We start from the raw sequence: 20,918 nt of genomic DNA, 5'->3' as shown, positions 1-20,918 counted from the left end.
TATGTGTGACCGACAGGGGGTTAAAATTCGTATACCCCCCCAATGAAAAATCCAGCCACCCCCCCAGCCCCCCAGTTAAGAATTTCTGGCGCTGTTACTGATTTAAACTGCATCGTCATACAGGCACTGTGCTTGATTGCGTGCATCATTAAAAACTAAGCAGGATAGGTAAAGTTTCATTAAAATCACAAGCCACAGATTAAGTGAGCAAGGCCATAAAATAAATGTGAACAGCACATCTTCATGTTTCTGCTAATGGCTGCACTTGATGAAAACCTGCCTGATCAAGTGACACATTGGGAGTAGACAACATTTAGTGAACGTTAAAGTGAGGCCCTCCTCCCCAGAGTGCCTTTAATTACTTGACAAAGGCTAACACTTATCTTTAGTAATGAAATGTACAAATTAGTTATTGACCTGCTGTTGTAGTCTACGGTTTACTGGTAGGAGCTTAAAGTTCACAAGGTTATAACAATTAAAGTACATGATGGGGAACCAGAAATGTCTCAAAACTACAGTCTTTTCTGTAGTTGTTGAAATGTGGCCAGACTAATAGACTTTGCCTGAAAACAATTTCACTTCAGAAGACATTAAACCATTTATACCCAATGATAATGGGATGCTTGGTAGGGTTAACTACTTCAACAACTCTATAATAGATATGCATACTGAAAGAAAAGTTACCTTCTGTGTCAGTTTAATATACAACAGCAACAGGTTTAGGCTCAGCCATGACTCTCTCTGTGGATAAGTTCAGATTGATAATATCTTGCTGTTTATGAATACAGCAGGGCAGTATGGCGGTTAGCGCTATTGCCCCCACAACAAGAAGATCATAAGTTTGGTTTCCAGGTCTGGGACCTTTTTGTTTGCATGTTCTCCCTATGCTTGCCTGACGAACTTCAATTGGTGACTCTAAAATTGTCCCTCGGTCTGAGTGTATGTGTCAGTTGTTGATTGTCTCTGTCTGTCTATGTGTGTTAGCCCTGTGATGGACTGGTGCCCTGTCAAGGGTATTCTTTGTTTTTTTTTCCCTAAATAATAAAGTTTGGTGCCTGGAAAGACTGCAGTGTCACACTCCGGCCGCTGGGCGGAAGTAGAGCACAATAAATATGTTGACTGACCGGGGGCCACAGAGGGAAACAAGCGTGCAAAGCTGCGCTCATTCCTCCTCACCGTGGGCTCCAAGACACGCACTGTGAAAGGTGGAAGTAACTTTTGTCCCACAGAGAAGAGTTTCAGACCGCCCGGGACGTACATCTGGTCCAGAGAGCCACGGAGAGAGACAACCATGTCGGCGTCATCGGCGAAAGTCAGTAGGAAGGAGAATTCAAATCACGACGGAGCGGACGAGACCTCCGGTAACGTTAAGGAATGGCGGTTATCCTGTACAACGCCATTTTCATTTGTTTTTCGCCGTTTTGTTATTTGCATCGTAGTTCGTTGCGCAGTACCGAGTTGAAATCGCGCAGAAGACCTGCATTGAAAATTCCTGCATATACACACCGAGATATAACGCTGTTGTGCAGGACTCCTCAGTAATGTAGCATGCTAGCAAAGGCTAACTCTTTAGCCAGGATGATGGTTTAGCTAGCTATTAGCTTACACTGGCTATTAACAGCTAGTAGAGATGGACTAGGCCAATATTTATATTGCATACGAATATACAAATAGATGCGTGCAGCGGGATGTGCAGTAGCTGTTTCTGCGGACAGTTTCGGAGAGTTTGTTGTAAGGAGGCGCGTCTCCCTGTTCACGCTTGTGTCCGGAGCTCCACACGGCTGTTTGCACTCAGTACTAGCAAGTGCAACAGTCACCGTATCCTGTTTCCCACTAGACAAGACGGGCCGAGTGCTGATAACGTTGGTGTTAGCAGTTCAGTTCAACACAACAACGCTTGCGATCTCTGCTTTTGTGTGCAGGTTAGTTGAGCAAAATGTAAACAAGCGCGCGTTCTTCTTCTGGAAAGCGATAATGTAGCAGAGAGGCGGAGTTGTGTGTTCGTGTGTGTAGCGAGCACACGGACTGTGGCGGAGCTGGGGTTGTGTTATCAGTGAGAGGCAGACAGCGTTTTGCAGAGAGACGTCGTCAAGCCCCTCATTCAAACCAGGCCGCCTTTAGCAGCAACAGGAAGCTCCAGACTGCAGGAGGCAGCGGGTCTGTTCCATGGATCCACCGAACACACACATACACACAATGTAAAAGTACATTGAGAGGCGGTCCAGGCGTTGAAAACAAACCACCATCACATTCAGGCACAACCAGACTCTTCCGCGTTAAAACGTGTTTAATGCACGTTAAAAACACTTTGTTTATTTAATGATGCGATGTTTGTGTAAAGTTAATGTGAGGTGACATTTAAAATTAAAATTACGTTTACAATCGACTTAATTCAGAGGTAAAGTAACGTTTTGTGGAAAAAAATATTTTATCTAAATCTATCAGTCTCAAAGTTTCAGTTTGCACGGCTACTAATTAATTAATGAAAATAAATAAATGAAAATAAAAATAATTTCTGGAGAATATGATTTGTTAGCTGGAGTTTCTTGGTCCGTGGTGAGCCTCAACCTTTCATCTTAAAATATCAGATCTGGAAATCTGTATATTGCACTTAGCCGAATTGTGATTTCTCTATATCTCTATTTTTATATTCATATAGTTTTAAAAACCTGGTTGGACCTGGTTTCAAGCCTGGTTCACCAAGGAAAAGAATCTTAAATCTACTTAAAACCTGACTTCATGAAAAAAAAAAAAAAATCAGTAAGTCATAGTGAAGTGTTGTTGTTGGTGTCTGTGTGTGTATTTATTTATTTATATCTCTAACTATATTTGAAGGAATAGTGGCCAAGGCATTTCCTTTGGTTGACATTTTGCTGTGTAAAAATTCACTTGTGCATTCCCTGAGGACCTCTATTTCTATTGAGGAGTGGGCTCAGTGGTCTTTACAGAAAGACAGAGAGGAAAAGGCAGCTGTGTATGCAGATGATGTGATTCTTAATGAAGCTAATGTATTACAGTCACCAAACTGCGAGATGGAAGAAATACAACTATATAGTGGTCATTCTTAAATGCACGTTGAGCAGAAGTAAAGACAGCTGGGCAGCCAGTATCAGTTTGCTATGAAACATAATGCGAAATAATGATCAAGTCAGGATAACACAATGCTGTGTGTCATTGGTGTCTGTCTGTAATATCCCAATACTTATGGTGTTACCATGGTTATTTTGAGGACATATATTGCCACCTTTTAAACTTTTTAGCTCCTGCAATTTCGATACTGCCTTTAGCCACATTGCGACTTTGATTATATTTGGGTTAATTATTCGGTCCCAATCAACAAAAGTTTAGCTCAAATATATTACTGTATATCAAGTTAAAATGAATTGTATTGTGATATTAGGTATTGGATGTTGGCCAAGACTAAAATGAGCACATCCAGTCACCACAGTCTAGAGTGCTATAATAGGTAACACTCAACTCAAACCCAGTGAATTTTATCTTCTTGTAGTCAGCTGGACATTTGGTAGGTTTTTGTCAAAAATCATAAATATTAAAAAAAAAATGTTTAGATTCATATTTTTATTTTGTAACTGACAATTTCCTATTCTAATAAATTCTTAAAACTCTGAAATAAAATATTTTATGAGTTCATTGGAGAGGAAGAAAAAGTAAACAGTGCTCCTATTAAACCATTCTAAACCAATGTGGAAATATGATTAATTCTGTGAGAATATCTGCAAAAATGACCCGAGGAACAGAACAAAACACAATAACATTTAAAAGGATCAAATGTATTTGGAAAAGAGCATTATCGAACTTTTTGAACAATTTGTAATTGGAAATTTCAAATTTTACTTTTGATATGAAATTATTAAGAATTCAGGTAAGCTGGGAATCAAACACCAAAATCTGTGATTCTAGACATTCCACTCGATCACAGAGACCACTGAAAGCAATGTCTTAACATGTTGTTGTTAATCCTCAATGATAGCACACGAAAGACTAGTGAAGTGATAGGAAATGTGTCTGAAGTGAGTCTGTCTGGAAAAAGAACTAAAACTCCTGTCAGGGTTTTCGGGGATTTAAGAGGGGACAGCCGACTCCTCCTTACACCAGTCGCCTCAGTCTCTGGGTGATTTAAGTTAAGCCATATTTGTCGTCTGTTGCCCTCGTTTATTAAGTTTGCTCTTCCTTTTAGAAAAAGAGCAACAGGAAGCCATTGAACACATTGATGAAGTACAGAATGAAATTGACAGGTGAGTCTGAATATTCTTTGGCAGTGAAATGTGGGCCGTGCAGAGGAGATGATCTTTTTTTGTTTTGTTTTGTTTTTTTTTCTTCTTCCTTCTTCCTTTTCCCCTTCTTGCTTGTGTCCTCCCTCCAGACTGAATGAACAGGCTAGTGAAGAAATTTTAAAAGTAGAGCAGAAGTACAACAAATTACGCCAGCCGTTCTTTCAGAAGAGATCGGAACTCATAGCCAAAATCCCCAACTTCTGGGTCACAACATTTGTCAACCATCCACAAGGTAAAGTCTTATTTTGCTGTCCTGATTTTGTGTGTATGTGATGAAGGAGAAAACAACAATAACCATCAAAGGATAAACATGGTCATGATAATTTTACACCGCCGCCTTTCTGTTGAATGTCAGCGTAAACACAGTGATCAGGATGTAATGGCATCTGTTGTCTGACCTGTAGTTTCAGCTCTTCTGGGGGAGGAAGACGAAGAAGCACTTCATTACTTGTCAAGGGTGGAGGTGACTGAGTTTGAGGACATCAAGTCTGGATATAGAATAGATTTTGTGAGTTTTCTTATTCACTCTGTGGTCATCGGGTCCAATTGAACATGTGATAGTGATGTGACACGGGCATGTTCTGTTTCTTACAGTATTTCGACGAGAACCCCTACTTTGAGAACAAAGCCCTCTCCAAAGAGTTTAACGTAAACGAAAGTGGAGATCCTGTTTCCAAGTCCTCTGAAATCAAATGGAAAGCTGGAAAGGTCAGTGTCACTGTCTTTTGCTTATTTATGTTTGCTATTTCACAAAGTTGTTTAACCCCCTCAACTTAAGGACTGGGGAAATTTTTGCTCTTCAGTCCTCCAGGTGTTGTTTTTTTCTCTTATCAATAAACATTTTATAACACATATCCTTGACCAAGCCCATTTCCTCCCCTAGGACCTGACAAAGCGCACAGGTCAGACGCCAAACAAAGCCGGGAAGAAAAGGCAGCACGAGGAGCCAGAGAGTTTCTTCACCTGGTTCACTGACCACTCAGATGCAGGAGCTGATGAGCTGGGAGAAGTGATCAAGGATGACATCTGGCCAAACCCACTTCAGTACTACCTGGTAGGACTCGTTCTTCATGCTGGTTCATTATAGTATTAATTAAAACTTTTAGTTGGCAGGGGTCCAACTGGTGAGACATGAAATGGAATCGCACACGTAGAGATCCGAGAGTTTGCAGTTTTGCCTGAAAGTTGTCTTGGTCTTCTCATCTAGTTCTCAGCTTTACCTCCTGTTGAACCGCACAAATGGTTGCAGAAAACCACAATGCTTTCACGATGTACACGTTTGAAAGTTTCTGATGTTTTCAGGTTTACTCACTGCATTTGTAAGGTCTCCTTTATCAACTCCATTAACAGTTTGGTCTAGACCTGTCCTATGTGTGAAGTGCATTGATGTAACTCTGTTATAATTTGGCGCTAGATAAATTGATTTGATTTTGAATTCATTTTAATATTCCTGTTTCCCGTGTGCGCAACTGGTCCAAACTGTAAATGAAGCTCAGGCTTGGTCAAAGGTCATCAGGTCTGACATATAAATGTTCCCTAGGTACCTGACATGGAAGATGAAGAAGGTGATGGTGATGATGATGACGAGGAGGAGGAGGGTCTGGAAGATATTGATGAGGGGGAGGAAGAGGAAGGTGAAGATGAAGATGATGGTGATGGAGAAGATGGAGAAGTAAGGATGAAAACTGGGGGGTTGAGCCAACTCTGGTTCATGTCCCTTAGATGTTGAACTCAGTTTCACTCAGATGACAGTAATCCTAAAATAACCTGTCACTCTCTTGATCTGCTTCCTTCCAGGATGACGGAGAGGACGATTAAATGTTTCAGCCAACACCTTTTCCCAGTCCTCCTTCTGTGATCATCCTGAAACCCATGGGAGCAACGTATTTTGTTTTGGGGTGGGATTGGGTGGGTGGGTGGGTGGGGGGGTTTTGTAAAAAAAGAATTTTCCTGTGTGTTGTCAGCCTGTCCATCCTCTTCCTCTGCAGCCAAGGCCTGTCCACACCATGTCTACAGACCAGCTCCACACAAAGCAGGTCTCTGCGGATCGCACTGGAGTAGGGGTGTCAGTGGCTCTCTGGAAGTCTCAACTTTCATTGTTTCTCTACATCTCCCAAAGACATGCAAAAGGATAAAAAAAAAAAAATTTGTAGCATTCTGCACGTCATCCTACGTAGATTTAAAATACGTACAATAGCAATTTTTATGTAGGATATGAAATGACAGTTTCTGTTGAAGTTGTGCGTTCAATAAAAATAAGCCATGGTGCAGTGATAACTCAATCATAGCATCTTTAGCCACTTTTATATATAAATGTATATTATAATATATCCAGTGGTTGGTGGGGGGGTACTAAGGCTTATTAGAAGTTGCATTTTCCTTTATGAATTATTGTACTAATGGAACTGATTGAAAGCACCAGCTTGTTCCTTTCAACTGTTGTAAATGTTTTTGGGATATTCATGTACCTTAGTAAGACAGTTGTTAATTGTACACAGTTTAATGGGAGGGAGGGGGGTGTGGTTGGGCAGCAGGGCTTTGACACCAATTCTGGACTTCTGTTGAATAAATTTTCATTATCTTCTTTTTCAGGCACCCATAACAGTTTGAAATGTACATTTTTTTTATAAAAACAACCTAAATATCTAATTTTGGGCTTGACTTAAAATTTAGAGATGGGAGAGGAAGATTTCTGCAACGTTTCTCCTGTTCCACTGGAAACCTGTTCACAATTAAGGGTTAAATTAAGTGTACCAGTTGCTTTGTTACAATAAATAAATGTGTACCTGATGTTTAGTGCAGTTTGGTCAGAGGTGGGACATTTGACTGATGCTGGACAAAAGGGTTAGCAATGATTTTTGTTCTCAAGGAGCTGCCAATCAGGTGGTTACACCTCACAGGTGTCACAGGGGGTCAATTGTGTAATGGAGGCCTACATTTATATTATCAGTCTCCTGCTGCAGTCCAGCCAGGTTGGGGTGAGCAGCTGGATTTTTAGATTGTGTTGCTCATTTAGTTCACATTTTTATCAAGTTCAAAGGAACAGGATAATAGAATGAAGCATGAGTCACAAGGATGGAGATGCAATGTAAGAGTGACAAAAACAAAGCTGAAGAGGCAGACTGGTGAGGAACTCCCCAGTCCACCAATTTGAAGCTTCCCAAAGAAAAGTCATTACATAATACACAGAGAAGCGTGGCTGGTGTGTGTTTGTGTGATTACAGGTGGGAGTAAGTGCTGGATGTGCGGCCTGTAGCTGTCTGTCATGTAGTTCTTTAGCCAATAGGGGCAGACACGTTACGCGGGGGACGCTGTCGGCTGCGTCAATCATCTCGTTTCCTACCTTCATTGTGTCCGGATGGTCTAACCTCCCACAGCAGGTGCACATGCTCAGTCAGAGGTCACACACACAGTTCAAGCTGACATGGAGGCCCTGGAGTCTGCAGACAGGACCAGTGTGTTTTAGGGCCACAGCCCCCGCCGTCAGTCAGCCCAGGGTTCAGGAGCCTGCTGGTCCGGTGAGCAGTGGGTTTAGTGAGAGATCGGAGACATTAGCTCCGGTCACAGATCCTCCATCTTCTCTTTGGTATGTCTGAATTCATGACACATAAGCGGACCCCAGTGGGAATTTTATCCTGAAGATAAAGCGGAAGTGAACCCAGAGCGTTCTTAAACCGGATATCCTGTCTGTAACCAAGGAGACGCGAACTGATTCGTAAATAGTGGCGTTTGCAGAGGAATGCTGAAAGAGCTGTTAGCTCATTAGCATGTTTTCCGACGAAGCTCCAGAGCCCGTGACTGTCCTCTCAGATTGGCGGAAATCCCAGCAGTCTGAGAGGGAGTCGGTAAGTTGGAGCAGCGGTGAACATCAAGGAGTTTGGACCAGATGTCTGTAACTACCTATAACCGTCTGTGACTGTCTGTAACTGGAAGTAGTTTTCTGTGGCTGCCTTTAACTGTGTCTAGCTGTCTGTACTTGTCTGTAACTGTGTGCAACTCCCTCTAGCTGCCTGTCTGTCGTCGCCCAATCAAATATGACAACTGATCATTAATATAGGACCTGATTAAGTTACATCAATTGTACTCTCAATCTGATTTGGATCCATCTCTTGCTTGTGTTTCAGAGAGCCTGTCAAACCAGAGCGGTCCACAGTGATGAGGCTCAAATCCAGACCACGTCCACAACCACTAGCAGCACCCAAACAGAGCCACAGGACCAGACATCTGAGCAGCCGCTCCAGCAGAACCACCAGCCAGGCCCACCTGACCTGAAGGACTTCCTGCAGCGTATTGAGGAAACAGTCATCACAGAGTTGGTCAAAAATGCAAGGGGTCACGCCTTCGATGGGTTCCAGGCGAACTGGGGTGATCACAGTCAGCTGGTAAGCAGGATAGACAAAACAGGAGGCGGATCCTTCATTCATAGAGAATGTGTATAAGGCCTTTCCTCCATGTTTACAGGTTTCCTGTCTCCATCGTCTGCAGCATCCCATTGCCCAAGAGAGAGATCTTCATGTGACAAGTGTGTCCTGGACATGTACAGGTTCAGTTATTGCTTGTGCCTATGGTCGGTATGTTACTAATTACAACTAATTACATGTGTCTTAAAATATAACCAAAAAATTGTTGCCATGTGGTCAGCGTAATTCAGCTGTGTGTTTTCTGCACAGGATTGATGAAGGACACTGGGGCACTGAGAGGTCGTATCTATGTACATGGAATCTAAACAGTCAGAGTCTAAGACCCAGACAAGCTGATCTGGTCATCGATGTTCACACTGCAATCACCGTTCTGTCCTGTCACCCTGAGAAGCCTGCCCTCATCGCAGGTACACTGTCTGTGCTCTCACACTGTGAGACCTCACACAGGTCAACTAGTAACAGAAAACCTGACCCTAACCCAAGACCTGAGCTAAGAAGATTCACCTAATTCCGAGACATGTTGTCATGTTAAAATGATCCTGATAATACATTTGGAAATGTTGCTGTGTTGCTTCAAGATGGTTTCACTGACAGGTGTTTTTGTGATTGGAAATTGTGTAAGCAGAACTCATTATGGAACCATGTGTGTACTTGCAGGGGGTCTGTACAGTGGAGAAGTGGTGATCTGGGACACCAGTCGGACTCAGGACCCTGTGCTAGCCCTGACTGGGATGTCAGCAGACAGCCACAGGGAGCCCATTTATCAGGTCGGTAGAGAGCATGTGATGACATTGGCAATGACCCTGACGACTGATGACATATGGGTCATTCAAGGTCAGTTCAGTGTCACATGATCAGTTATAAAATACAATATTGTATGTTGATGACTGATTATTGCCACTGGTGAGGCTGATATGAAGTGAAAGGGCCATTGCATGAGGTAAACTGGCTATTGATTATTTAGTCTGATTAGACACTTTGTGTGTGTGTCTGTGTCTGTGTTTTAGGTTGCCTGGGTACCCTTGCAGGAGAAAGGAGAGTTTGGGGTGCTGAGTGCTGGTTCAGGGGGGAGGGTACTGCTGTGGACAGTGGACTCGGAGCAGGGCAGGCTTGTCCTGAAGTCCGCCTATGCTCTAATACAACAGCAGCTTCCTCACAACAGCAGCATCAGCCTCAAGGTGAATCTCAGGATCATGTAATGTGACTGAAACTGAACTCTGACAGGGAAGAGCAGCAGAGAGAGTATTAAAGCCTTCCAGATTGACTTCGTCCATTACATTAATACCCTGACAGTTTTCACATGGAGGTGTGCACGAGTGTTGAGGGACCCAAACAAGACAGGAACTTGTCTCAAGGGTGATGAGTTAGCCTGACTTTTCAGAATAAAGGCTAAAAGTGATAACAGGAGGTGATTATGTGGTCAACCTGTCCGTATGTTGTTTTGTAAATGATCCTCAGGTGATCATGGATGATACTTGGATGGGTGGATTTCATAAAAACATTTCAGCAAATAACTGATTAATTGGAAACAAAGTTGCTGAAGTGAATTATTGCATCAGATACACTAGTCTATTCCCGTCACTGTGGAACATGCAGTATGTACTATGCTAAATGAGTCAATGACAAAACACCTATGCTCAATATTTTGTTAACCACTCATAGTATAATGTTCATAGTATTGCATTCTGGGACTCTTAGAGATAAAGTCAGTTTTCTCCCTTTATGTTGGTTTTTGCCACCTGTTTGAAATTGGTGTGGGTGTGTGACAGTTTGAGTTGTGCATTGCCCACAGGCCCCAGGCAGCAGCAATGTGGGTGTCACCTCTCTGGCTCTGTCTGTGTGGGACCCTGACACCTTCCTGGTAGGCTCTGAGGGGGGCCTGCTGCTCAGGTGTTCCTTCTCCTCAAAGACGCCGGCTGCCGTTTCCACCAAGGACCAGACTGTGACTCTGAGAGCACCAGCGGTCTTCTCATTCAGGCCACACAGCGGCCCTGTCCACTCCATACATTGCTCCCCTTTCCACAGGTCACTCACACATATACACATACACTGAGAGCAGGTATTGTACAGGTGACCCATCTGTGACTTGGACTTGTTTTGTTTGCAGGAACCTGTTTGTGAGTGCAGGGACAGATGGTCTGGCCCACCTCCACTCTATGCTACAACCCAACCCGCTCATGTCTCTCAGGGTCTCAGAGACCTATGTGTTCCAGGTTGAGTGGTCTCCAACCAGACCCCTGGTTTTTGCTGCAGCCACAGGACAAGGTGCAACATCCAAACATACACAACAGAGCCACTAGACCCACATAAGACAATTCTCAAAGTCTCTCTCTCCATCTCAGGTGAGGTACAGATTTTTGACCTGGGTCGTAGGTCTCTGAGGCCAGTCGCCACCATCGGACAGGGAACTGCAAGACAAGCTGCTACTTGTTTGGCCTTCAACCGTCAGAGCTCCCACCTCTTGGCCGTAGGAAACATGGATGGGACTGTTGGTGTTTGGGAGCTGAGTGCAGATCTGACAGAGCAGAACCCCAGAGAGAGGAGCCAGCTTGAGCAGATAGCCAATCAGGTGGCAGAGTAAGACCCATTACAGGACTGTTTTGTTGAAAAATTAATAAAAAAAAAAAGTTAAAGAGTCAATAACAATCAGAGTGGAGGTTTCCAGTTCTAATCAGTAGCGTTTATTAAAGCACACTGCAGTTGTTCAGGTGTTGGTACAACATTGTTGTTACTATTAGGTTCTTAAATTCATCGAAAGCACAAGCTAAACCAGCTAAAACAATCACATTCAAATGCAGACAGATCCACTATGCTATCATGAGAAGCACAAAGTTAAGGTAGAGCGAGATTAATAGAACAGACAGTTGTTATTAGTGAGTTTTCCTAGTGCCACAGTCATGCAGTTTCAGCCGTGTGTTCGTGTTGAAGTGTGTGGGGGGAAAACGCGTCCCGATTGGTCACTGGTGGGGATCAGTTTACGAAGAGTGAGCGGGTGAATTCGACAAAATCGAAAGCAGATGGCAGCTCTCGGCCCTTGCTGTCAAGGTACGGCTTCATGTGTGAGAGACAGTAGTCTGCCTGCTCCTTGGTCAGGTTCTGAAAGAGAAGGGGATAGATTAGACCTCCATAAAGATAAGACCCTGAATCCAAATTTAGAGCAGAGAACTGCGCTGACCTGGTAGAGCTCTTCTTTAGTCACGTAAGGTTTGTTCTCAGTGCTGAGAGCTCGGAACGCACTCTCTATCTCCTCACTGGACTTGACATTCTCTGTCTCGCGGCTGATCATGAATGCCATGTACTCCTGCAGCGACACATTACCATCCCTGCACACAGACACACACAATCCTCAGTTAGGCCCCAAATACAATATTGTGGAAAATACAAAGAGTACTGCCCCCTACACGTCACAGACCTGTTGGGATCCACAGTGTCAAGAATGGCTTCAAACTCAGGATCTGGTTCTCCTTCTTCCACCATGGGCAGGTCGTAGCCCAGTGAGCGCAGACAGGACTTGAACTCCTGGTGGTTGAGACGGCCGGACTTCTCCTTGTCAAAATGTCTGACAACAAACAGAACATGAGGCATTGATTCATTGGTTTAGACACAGAAATGATGGAGGTCATGATGGAGGCCATGATGGAGGCAGATCACTAACTTGAACATCATGCTGAACTCCTTCAGGGCCTCTTCTGTCACTCCGGTGGTGTTCCTGAGAGAAAGAGAGGGCCCAGTTAAGATCAGAGTTCAGTAATACCACCTTAATGTGGTGTCTAAAATGGACTAGGTCAAACTGAAGGTCAGTGTACCTGGCCTGTATCTGCTGCTCCAGGTTATGCTGCATCCTCATTCCCAATTGGTCCAGTTGGTCCCACTGCTGGGCCAGGCCCACTGTGCTGTGCTCTGTGTACTTGTTGTCCAAGATCAACGCTTCCTCCATAGCTGCACCCAAATCTTCAATCTTTTTCAGCTGGCTGCGCATGGCTCGGATCTCCTGGTGCTTACGCTGCACACATCAATAGAAGAGGTCACATGGTGTCCAGCTCAGCTCAGGACAAAAACCTATTATGCCCTTTTTACACCAAAATACACAGAAGTCTTTATTTAAAAAAAAACAAACAAATCATAGGTAAGCTTTTCTGCTCTGACTCACAATCATAGTGAGTGATGTCAGTATTTGTGGTTTAACAACACTCTTCTGGACTCACGACTGCTCTGTGTCAGAACAGCAGGAAGAGGTTTGAAACTGAGCGTGTTCATCAGAATGTTGCCCTGAAATAATAACTACCAATTCAAATCAGTGCCACTTGACTCAGGTGATTTTGTCCAAAGCCAGATGTGAGAGGTTGTCTGAGTGGTGGAACAAGACCATCACTGTGTTCTCACCTCCTGCAGCAGCACTGATGTTGACAAGCAGTCATATTTACCTTGGTGGCCTCCAACTGGGACTCCAGGGTACCAGACTCTTCCACCATACACGACCTGACAGCAGCAGAGATCACTGTTAGAGGTTGGACAGTTCCTGCACTCACACCGGTGCACACTGTGAGGACAACACACTCCCTACGACATCCCACAGAAACTTTTATGAAAGATGAATAGGTGTGCAGATTAACTGGTACTTCAGTGTTTAGGTCTGTTATTCTCTCTCTACTGTCAGAGTGCAGATGAATTAATGCTCTAAAAGATCTACTGGTAACCCAAACCATGCAACGGGGGGCTCCTGCACACAGGAGTGGAAACTGCAGAAGATCACTGAAGGTCATCAGTGTTGAAGGATGCAGCAGGATAAATTCTGCTGAAAAATAAACCACAGTGACCCAATGGGACTGATACCACCTTCAAATGACAGGTGCAATTTCCATTCCTGCAGCTCACACTTCACCAGCTAATCTCTATCCAGTCCATGAGTGGAAAGCAGTGCTGACTGCAGCCTGCTGCTGTAAGTCTGAGGACTGGGTGAGAGTTAGTAGAGTGGAGAGGTGCTGGGAACACCACAGATTTCAGACTGAAGTGCATGAGGTCACACAGCCCTCAGTGCGTGAGGTCAGAGGAAGCAAAGGAAACCAGATCTAGGCTTGAGAGAGGTTGACCTTCCAGAAAGATCATCAGCAACCTGGTACTGATAGACACAGATAACTCGTCGATAGGCTATGCTATTCAGAGACAGGACCAGGGGTCACACATGAGACAGAGAGACAGAAAAAAATTAATCAACAGACTGGTCTTACCAGACTGGATCATTTAAAACACCAACCTCACAGATCATCAGCATCAGCAGAATTTAACACTCAGACAGACAGTCCAAAGGTCTGAGATCAGATCCTCCTGGTCTCAGACCTTTGAGGCATTGCATTATAAAAAGAGAAAAAGTGATATTAACCCATCCAGAAGATAAGTCCTGATTAGCACAGCGATCCCCAACACCAGCGAGGAAGCAGCCAAGTTGAAGAAGGGAGAGAAAAAAAAAGAAACAAATATACATTAACAACACGAAGAAACAACACTGACCACTGGACAAACCACTGGCTCATCATGTTGTTTTACAAAATGTTTGCTCTCTGACAAAGATATCAGAGCATGCCAGGGCAGCAAACACTTCACCAGTTGGCAGGCGGATCAACGCAGCACAAAGCACTATCGCACATGAGTCATCACCAAGGTAACGACTGTAAGTTCAGCAACAGACATTTCATCCTCAGCACCTCCACATTAAACACTGCTCGTCTACCTGGTTTCCTGCAGCCACTGGTGGAAGGCATTGGCATGCTGTGCAAACTCCTGACGCAGCTTGTCATTCTCCTCCTGTCTCCTCTGTTCCTTCTGTAGCTCCAGCTCTCGCTCCTACAAAGGAAACACGCAGTATTAAAGCTGCTGCACTGGAGTTCAAACAGCTGAGGTGTCTACCTCAATTTATGCCTATTTATGTTTCATCTGTGATGTGGGGACCTTGATAATTTTCTGCAGATTCCTCCAGGTCTCTTCCAGGGCCTCCATGGTGAACCAGGTGTAGGGGTTGGAAACCACCTGGTAGCTCTTGATCTGCTGGTCCAGCTCAGCCAACTGGTTGAAGTCAGCCTGAGCTGAGCTGAGTGAAGAGCGGAAGGCCTCGTGCGCATCTCTCAGTGCCCGGATCTCTTCCAGAGAGTTGCACCTCACTGGGTCTGTCAGATCTTCCTCTGCATTCTCAAACCAGCTGTTGAAGGCTGAAGCCTTCTTGGCGAATGTCAGGAATAAATCTTCAACCTGGTGTGGGAAAGAGATCATCAAGTCACTGATTCTTTGATAAGAGGCGTTATCAGCATTTAAGCTTTGAGTATATTTGTTCTTCAGTCTAGAGTCAAAAACAACTTCTAAACAAGATCTTTCCTAGTTTCCTTACCTTCCTGAAGTGTTCTTGGGCCTCCAGAAGCTTCTTCTTGCGAGCGGCTGAGTTGGACAACAGCTGGTTCCAGCGCTTCATCAAGGCAGCATGGCGAGCTTCGATGGCTTTTGACTGGACATGCTTGGTGGCCAACAGCTGGTCCTTCAGAGCCGTGATGTTGGTGATACCCTCCTGCTGGAAGGCCTGCAGGCCGGCATCAAATGTCTCCTGCAGAACAGAGGAAAAAGGATCAGTGGGAAAAGTGAGATGACGCAGTGTAAATGAACAGCAGTGTGGTGGAGGTACCTGCTTGGTGAGCAGAGTCTGCACAGATGACAGGTCCCTGCCATAGTCATCAGTCTTCAGGCTGTTTTCTTTCTCACCTGAACACAAATCACATCCACAGATTCACAACTGTTCTAAGAAGATGAACACCCACCTGCCTGGACTGTAGCTTCCATATAATCACTGCAGGTACAGTTTTGTACTTGGGGCAGCAAACCCAGGGTGAGGTTATCTTAGCTAAGCATAAAAATTTAATACAGCTCTGGTGCTCATGAGAGACAGTCTCTGTGTTCATACCAATCCAGGACTCCACCACGTCAGCCTTCCAGTTGAACTGCAGGAAGGCAGAGTTTTCATCCAGCTTGGCCTTCCTCTGAGCCGCTGCCCTCTCCAGCTCTGACACTTTGCCTCGCAGAGCTGACATCTTGGCACTGATGTTGTCCACATGGTGGTTGTTCTGATGGAAACAGAGATCTTAATGTACCTCTGCTTCTGAGCCCACTCTGCACAACTCACACCAATATCAACAACAACAACAAAAAAAAGTCCCTGCACCTTCTTGATCAGCTCCTCTCCGTTAGCACACACATCGTTGACTCTGTCCCTGTGCACTGTGAAGTCCGTTTCAAATGCTTCATGCTTCTTCAGCAAACCCTGTAAAAAGCAAAAGTGTTCTTGACACTCAAAATCTCATCACCATAGTTACTGTTAAAGTCTGATTTGATTCTCTGCCAGTGAACAGCACCTGCACAGCAGCCAGCGTGTCTCCATAGTCCTCACTCCCTACTAAATTCAACTTCTCATTAATCCAGGCTTCTTCTTCTTCTACATTTGCCACAAACTGCTGGTACTCCAGTGACTCCTCCAGCCTCTGCCCCCTGAGAAAAACACACACATGTACTCACACACTGTGTCTTTAGGTTGCAGCAGTGACCCCCCCCAGCACCAGGCTTACCTTGCTCCAGAAAAGTCTTTCAGTTCTTTCCAGTGGTCAACGAACTGGGCAAGCCTCTGCTGGATCTCCTCCTGGCCAATGGTGTTGTCATCAGACAGCTTCTTCCCAGTGTCCAGCACAGACTGAGAGTAAAAGCACAGGGCACATCAGGTCACTGCATCACACAGCTGTGTTACTGGGAACCTATCTCTCTCTGAGATTGAGATGAAGATCAGGTGCAGAGCTGAAGTAAAGAGGCATTTTGAACTTGTTGGAAAACCTGATGGAAAAGATTGTTATGGCATCATTTCCTTTCCTTCCCTAAAGGATGACCAAGTGAACCTCTTTTGATTTAACTGAAGTATAGTTATCCTCTGCCCTTCTTTCCCCCCCGACAGTACAGACAGAAAGGCTCCATCCTCTCTGTCCGCTCGGATCAACGGATTGAGATGAACAGATCACTGCTTTACCTGGATGGCTGGTTCATGGGCTCCCAGCTCAGCCTCCAGTCTCTTGTGCTTCTTCCTCAGATTCTGTACACCTGTCAAATCACGTCCATAGTCCTCCGAACTCACAAGCAACTTCTTCTCTCTGTGGGATGAATTGGAAGGTTTAGCAGTGCAAAACTCATTCCCAGAGCTAATCTTCGAGAAAAAGAACTCTCTTACTTAATCCAAGACTCTTCATCATCCAGGTCCCTGAAGAACTGGTGTAGGCGGTGGGACTCATTAAGTTTAGCCCGTCGGCCGGCAGCCATACTCTTGATCTTAGTGAAGCGGCCGTTGACAGCATCACGTTTCTCCTTCACCTGTGAGGTGTCGAAGGCATTGCTGGCCATCAGGCTGTCAGCCTGACCGTTCAAATCTTTCAGACGATCCTGTAGGGGGAGGGACAGGTGGTCTGAGGATCTCTCCTACAATGGTTGTTTAAAATCACCCTCGAAGTGGACGTTCTATAGTTAGTGATGAGTGTTCCTCGAGGCGCTGAGACATAAGTGGAAGTAAATACCTCATGAGCAGAAATATCGGCCTCCAGCAGCTGGTGTTTCTTCAGCAGGTTGTTGACTGAGGCCAGATCTTTACCATAATCCTCTGAGGCAAGCAGAGCTTCCACCTGAGCACCAACAACAAACATCAGATTCGGCTGCACTGGGAAGATGATATGACTTCTTCAGTCATACAGACTCACCTCAGAGAGCCAGAAGTCAAAGTCTTTAATGCCAGTGTTGAAGTTCTGCTGCTTGTTGGCCTCCTTGAGTTTCTGGCTCTTCTCTGCAGATTTGCTGACAAGGAACTGCCACTGTTCATCCAGAGCATTGAGCCGTGCCTGAGAAGAAGAAAAGGTCATGTTTGGACCAAGTAATTTCCTGCTTCTGAAATGCCAAAAATTCACCCTGTGAAACAAGAAACCTGTACTATCATACATGGCATGTCACGCAGACAGGGTAAACATACCTTGACTGCATCCTCGCTGCCAGCGCAGGCTCCTCTCTGGATCAAGGCATTTCCAGTATCGATCACTCCACGGATCCGGTCTGCGTTGGCATGCAGCTCAGCCTCAAACGCCTGATGTTTCTGATGCTTGCTCTGACAGCACAGACAGATGCATGAGGGGAATGCAGACAGAATTAGAACTATGACATGGACCAGCTCCTTATTTATGGTGTAAATGTTCTAACTCTCATTCAAATTGAGACAAACCCTTGAGATATTTGAAATCATTGCCAATTGAAATTATATCAGCTTAAGTCAGAGCGAGCAATGTCATACTCCCTCTGACGTGTCATTAGGACGTGTGTCACGTGCTGCAGGAAGCAGGACTGTTCAGTGGAGAGGAACAGGCCAGACCAGTCACCAGACTGGAAGCCCCATCAACTTCAATTAAAACTGGAAGACTGGAGGTGTTCTAAAACAGTTAAGCAGGTGCTTTAACACAAGTAGCTAGCAGTGTTTTCAACTTGCACTAAGCACAAGAACTTAAATTTAAGTAATTTAAGAAATTTATTTTCTTCCATCTTGACCAAGTTTGTCCAAAGCACTGTCAAGCTAAGACTGCATATTGGTGTTTAAATTGGACAGCATTTACAACAGACAACGTGTGGGACATGGATACACACACACACACAGGACAAACAAGTGAAGGACGAAAATGATGTTTGCAGCAGAGCTGACTGAGAAAACTTACATGAGGAGAGTCACTTTAAAATCACTTCACGCTTGTGTCTACTCTTAAACATTATCTTTACAAGTGATCAGCGAGCAATCAGTCTTCATTGTCATGTCTTTAAACCTCATCCACAGATCAAGGTAGAGACAAAGACTGCATGACAATACTGCAATGCATGACAATAGCTGTAGGTCAGGAATCATCGAAGTCTGTAAATTTAGTCCGAGATCCACTTTGACTCAAACATCTGATGCAAGTTTAAAGACAACCCTCCTCAAGGATTAAAATAAAAAATGAAGCCACACCCAAAAACTAGCAGCTTTTGATGGCAAAACATACCTGGAATAAAATACAAATATGAACAGAATTAATCAAAATTAAAACCCAAGTGAGAAAGAAGCTGGCACTTCACAGTGCTGATGAGACAAACAAACGCTTGTTCTACATCATGTCTAAACACACAGCAGAGACATGGACACATGGAGGAGAACCTGCTTGGTTGTTAGTCAGCTGACACACTACTCAAACTTACCAGCAGCTTGGACAGCTAAATTAAAAAAAAAAAAAAAAAAAAAGGGGGGACAGTGGGAGAAAAGTTCAGTCTCATTTCAGAAAGGACAAAGAGAGGGATTTCACAGTTAGAAAACTGTATCATCAATACAGGCAAAAACACATTAGCAGTTTTAATGTTACTAAGCACCTGGCCTAGATTCTGGTAGCAGCTGTGAAAGTGTTCTCTGAGCTGGTTCTTCTTCTTCTAAACTCTTCTGACTATTTCTCACATACAGAAACCAGAGCGGCCTTTCATCTTGACTACCTTTTGGCATGCAGCTCCGAGTAGGCCTGTGCTAGCAGACACACGTACCTGTATGTTAGTTGGGTCTTTGTAGGATTCATCAGTTGCAGTCTGCAGTTTCTCGCTGATCCAAGCCTCGATCTCATCCACATCCCTGCTGAACTGCTGCAAAGTCTGGGATTCACCCAGCTTTGATCGTTTTTCAATCATCTGGGTCTTTAGGCGGCGCCACCTTCAAACATCAATGTTCAAGTTTAAAATCAACACAAAAAGTTCAGCTCTAAAAATGTTGCATCACACAGAAGCTGTGTTTTGGGGAATGTCAATTCAATGAATAACTTCTTAGCTCTCAGTGTCATTCTGAATAAATCTGTTCTGTGCGCTGCTGTAGTCACTGAATGGCTCCATCTGAAGTAAGGTACTGCTGGGAAGCATGACTGAACATGCATCAAGGGAGAAGGTACAAGGTACTCTTTACTGTCATTCAACAATTACAACTAATGCGAAAAGTTGAATTAAATTTTGTTTCACTGTGGCTTCAACAAAAACAGCAAAAATTAACACCCCAGGAAAACAGGAATAAAATAATGATAAATACATAAAAATTCCATTTCTGCTCTGTTGATGTAGATTTGAGTGGCTGCAGGATGTTTCCTCCTAAAGTCAGAAACCAATTCTTTGTTTTGAACTCTTGAACTCTGCCTAACAGTTGTGGGTCATGGGGGTGAACAGTAAGGGGCTCAAAACACATCACTGACTCCTGTTCTTGTTAAATGTTCTGTTGAGCTATGAAATAAATCCAGATATTTCTTACCTGCCAAGGACTTCATCACGGCGCTTGAAGATCTCAGGTTTTGCATAGTGATCGGCTCCAATCAGCTGATCAGCAAAGGACTTCAGAGCAGCGATCTTCTCCTCCTGTACAACCACAAGAAGGCATTTAATCATTTATAGATCACAACCACTGATCAGGTTCAAAACAACACTCATTATACTGACCTGCACATTAATTGCCTTGTCAAAGTCCTCATGTTTCTTGATCAGAGCCTCCACACTGTCCAAGGAGTCACCCTTGTCATCACTGGCTAGGAAGGCTTCACGAGCAGCCATCCAGTTCTCAGCCTGTTCACAGTCCCTGTTAAAGAGCTGGGAGGGACAAGAAGACCAGTCAATCAGAGGAGGGACAGCAGTCACTGATGAGTTTCTTGTGCTTCAGTGCTTCAGTACCTGGAGCTCAAGACACTGGTCCAACATCATGCGACGCTGCACCCAGGCCTTCTCCAGGTCGGCACGCTCATGGTCTAGAGCCTCCAGTTTCTGCTGAATCTCAGGACTGGCATAGTGGCCTCGTGTCAGCAGCTGCTGTCCGAACTGCTCAAAGGCCTGGAAGGTGCCAGCACGGGCATCTATTTCAGTGCGGTGTTCCTGGAAGGAGAAACACATTATTGACAGTATTATATGAGCAAGAACCTGCACAGACATTTGCAAAGTAACAGAAGACAGGCTCTCTGTACCTGGTGTCTCTCCAGAAGGGCTTCGGCTCCAGTCACATCTTTGGCCAGTTCCTCTGAGGATACAAGTCCTCGGATGCCATTGATCCAGGACATCAGATCTCTGTGTACAGTTGAAACACCACCACATGTTAACACACGTCTAAATC

At 44.5% G+C, this 20,918-nt stretch overlaps 3 protein-coding genes across 7 annotated transcripts in view; 2 read left to right on the top strand and 1 right to left on the bottom strand.

Annotated features, from left to right (window-relative positions):
* Positions 1-1,150: 1,150 nt before the first annotated feature.
* Positions 1,151-7,091, top strand: setb (SET nuclear proto-oncogene b). 2 transcript variants are annotated; one of them, XM_029515589.1, is made up of 8 exons: positions 1,152-1,361; positions 4,199-4,256; positions 4,385-4,527; positions 4,700-4,803; positions 4,890-5,003; positions 5,179-5,349; positions 5,836-5,967; positions 6,093-7,091. In XM_029515589.1, exons 1-8 carry the CDS (start codon positions 1,292-1,294, stop codon positions 6,111-6,113), a joined length of 813 nt encoding a protein of 270 aa, XP_029371449.1. In that variant the 5' UTR covers positions 1,152-1,291; the 3' UTR covers positions 6,114-7,091. The 2 variants fall into 2 exon arrangements, with proteins under 2 accessions (XP_029371448.1, XP_029371449.1); XM_029515588.1 differs by lacking the exon at positions 6,093-7,091 and having other exon boundaries at positions 1,151-1,361; positions 5,836-6,039.
* A 510-nt stretch (positions 7,092-7,601) lies between these two features.
* dync2i2 (dynein 2 intermediate chain 2) lies at positions 7,602-11,344 on the top strand. Of its 2 annotated transcripts, none has more exons than XM_029515585.1 (9): positions 7,602-7,813; positions 8,420-8,677; positions 8,757-8,866; positions 8,966-9,123; positions 9,374-9,483; positions 9,724-9,894; positions 10,509-10,741; positions 10,824-10,981; positions 11,059-11,344. In XM_029515585.1, exons 1-9 carry the CDS (start codon positions 7,682-7,684, stop codon positions 11,295-11,297), a joined length of 1,569 nt encoding a protein of 522 aa, XP_029371445.1. In that variant the 5' UTR covers positions 7,602-7,681; the 3' UTR covers positions 11,298-11,344. The 2 variants fall into 2 exon arrangements, with proteins under 2 accessions (XP_029371445.1, XP_029371446.1); XM_029515586.1 differs by having other exon boundaries at positions 7,706-8,140.
* Positions 11,345-11,356: 12 nt separating this feature from the next.
* sptan1 (spectrin alpha, non-erythrocytic 1) overlaps positions 11,357-20,918 on the bottom strand; it is a 30,370-nt gene continuing 20,808 nt past the window's right edge. The window contains exons 31-57 of one of the 3 annotated variants that reach the window (XM_029515582.1): positions 20,773-20,872; positions 20,486-20,683; positions 20,258-20,404; positions 20,073-20,176; positions 19,328-19,490; positions 18,995-19,009; positions 17,751-17,882; positions 17,485-17,622; positions 17,305-17,409; positions 16,965-17,173; positions 16,767-16,887; positions 16,318-16,439; positions 16,108-16,240; positions 15,918-16,016; positions 15,660-15,819; positions 15,384-15,460; positions 15,096-15,305; positions 14,663-14,959; positions 14,445-14,557; positions 14,097-14,114; positions 13,807-13,869; positions 13,141-13,195; positions 12,523-12,719; positions 12,372-12,425; positions 12,129-12,275; positions 11,892-12,039; positions 11,357-11,812 (exon numbers count right to left, since the gene is read on the bottom strand). In XM_029515582.1, coding sequence (XP_029371442.1) covers positions 11,687-11,812; positions 11,892-12,039; positions 12,129-12,275; positions 12,372-12,425; positions 12,523-12,719; positions 13,141-13,195; positions 13,807-13,869; positions 14,097-14,114; positions 14,445-14,557; positions 14,663-14,959; positions 15,096-15,305; positions 15,384-15,460; positions 15,660-15,819; positions 15,918-16,016; positions 16,108-16,240; positions 16,318-16,439; positions 16,767-16,887; positions 16,965-17,173; positions 17,305-17,409; positions 17,485-17,622; positions 17,751-17,882; positions 18,995-19,009; positions 19,328-19,490; positions 20,073-20,176; positions 20,258-20,404; positions 20,486-20,683; positions 20,773-20,872 — 3,451 coding nt within the window. In that variant the 3' untranslated portion in view covers positions 11,357-11,686. The remainder of the gene's footprint in view (positions 11,813-11,891; positions 12,040-12,128; positions 12,276-12,371; positions 12,426-12,522; positions 12,720-13,140; positions 13,196-13,806; positions 13,870-14,096; positions 14,115-14,444; positions 14,558-14,662; positions 14,960-15,095; positions 15,306-15,383; positions 15,461-15,659; positions 15,820-15,917; positions 16,017-16,107; positions 16,241-16,317; positions 16,440-16,766; positions 16,888-16,964; positions 17,174-17,304; positions 17,410-17,484; positions 17,623-17,750; positions 17,883-18,994; positions 19,010-19,327; positions 19,491-20,072; positions 20,177-20,257; positions 20,405-20,485; positions 20,684-20,772; positions 20,873-20,918) is intronic. The other 2 variants (XM_029515583.1, XM_029515584.1) reach the window with 2 other exon arrangements.

This window comes from Echeneis naucrates, chromosome 12 (genome assembly GCF_900963305.1).
Source record: "Echeneis naucrates chromosome 12, fEcheNa1.1, whole genome shotgun sequence".
Lineage (NCBI taxonomy): Eukaryota > Metazoa > Chordata > Actinopteri > Carangiformes > Echeneidae > Echeneis > Echeneis naucrates.
This window is presented reverse-complemented; position numbering and strand designations above follow the sequence as displayed.

Bases quoted from the DNA above. Each gene is read 5' to 3' on its own strand.
- setb (XM_029515588.1), top strand. From the start codon at position 1,292: ATGTCGGCGTCATCGGCGAAAGTCAGTAGGAAGGAGAATTCAAATCAC. The intron at 4,528-4,699 runs GTAAAGTCTTAT...TCTGACCTGTAG, and splicing joins ATTTGTCAACCATCCACAAG to TTTCAGCTCTTCTGGGGGAG. The intron at 5,004-5,178 runs GTCAGTGTCACT...TTCCTCCCCTAG, and splicing joins TCAAATGGAAAGCTGGAAAG to GACCTGACAAAGCGCACAGG.
- dync2i2 (XM_029515585.1), top strand. From the start codon at position 7,682: ATGCTCAGTCAGAGGTCACACACACAGTTCAAGCTGACATGGAGGCCC. The intron at 7,814-8,419 runs GTGAGCAGTGGG...CTTGTGTTTCAG, and splicing joins TTCAGGAGCCTGCTGGTCCG to AGAGCCTGTCAAACCAGAGC. The intron at 10,982-11,058 runs GTGCAACATCCA...TCTCCATCTCAG, and splicing joins TGCTGCAGCCACAGGACAAG to GTGAGGTACAGATTTTTGAC.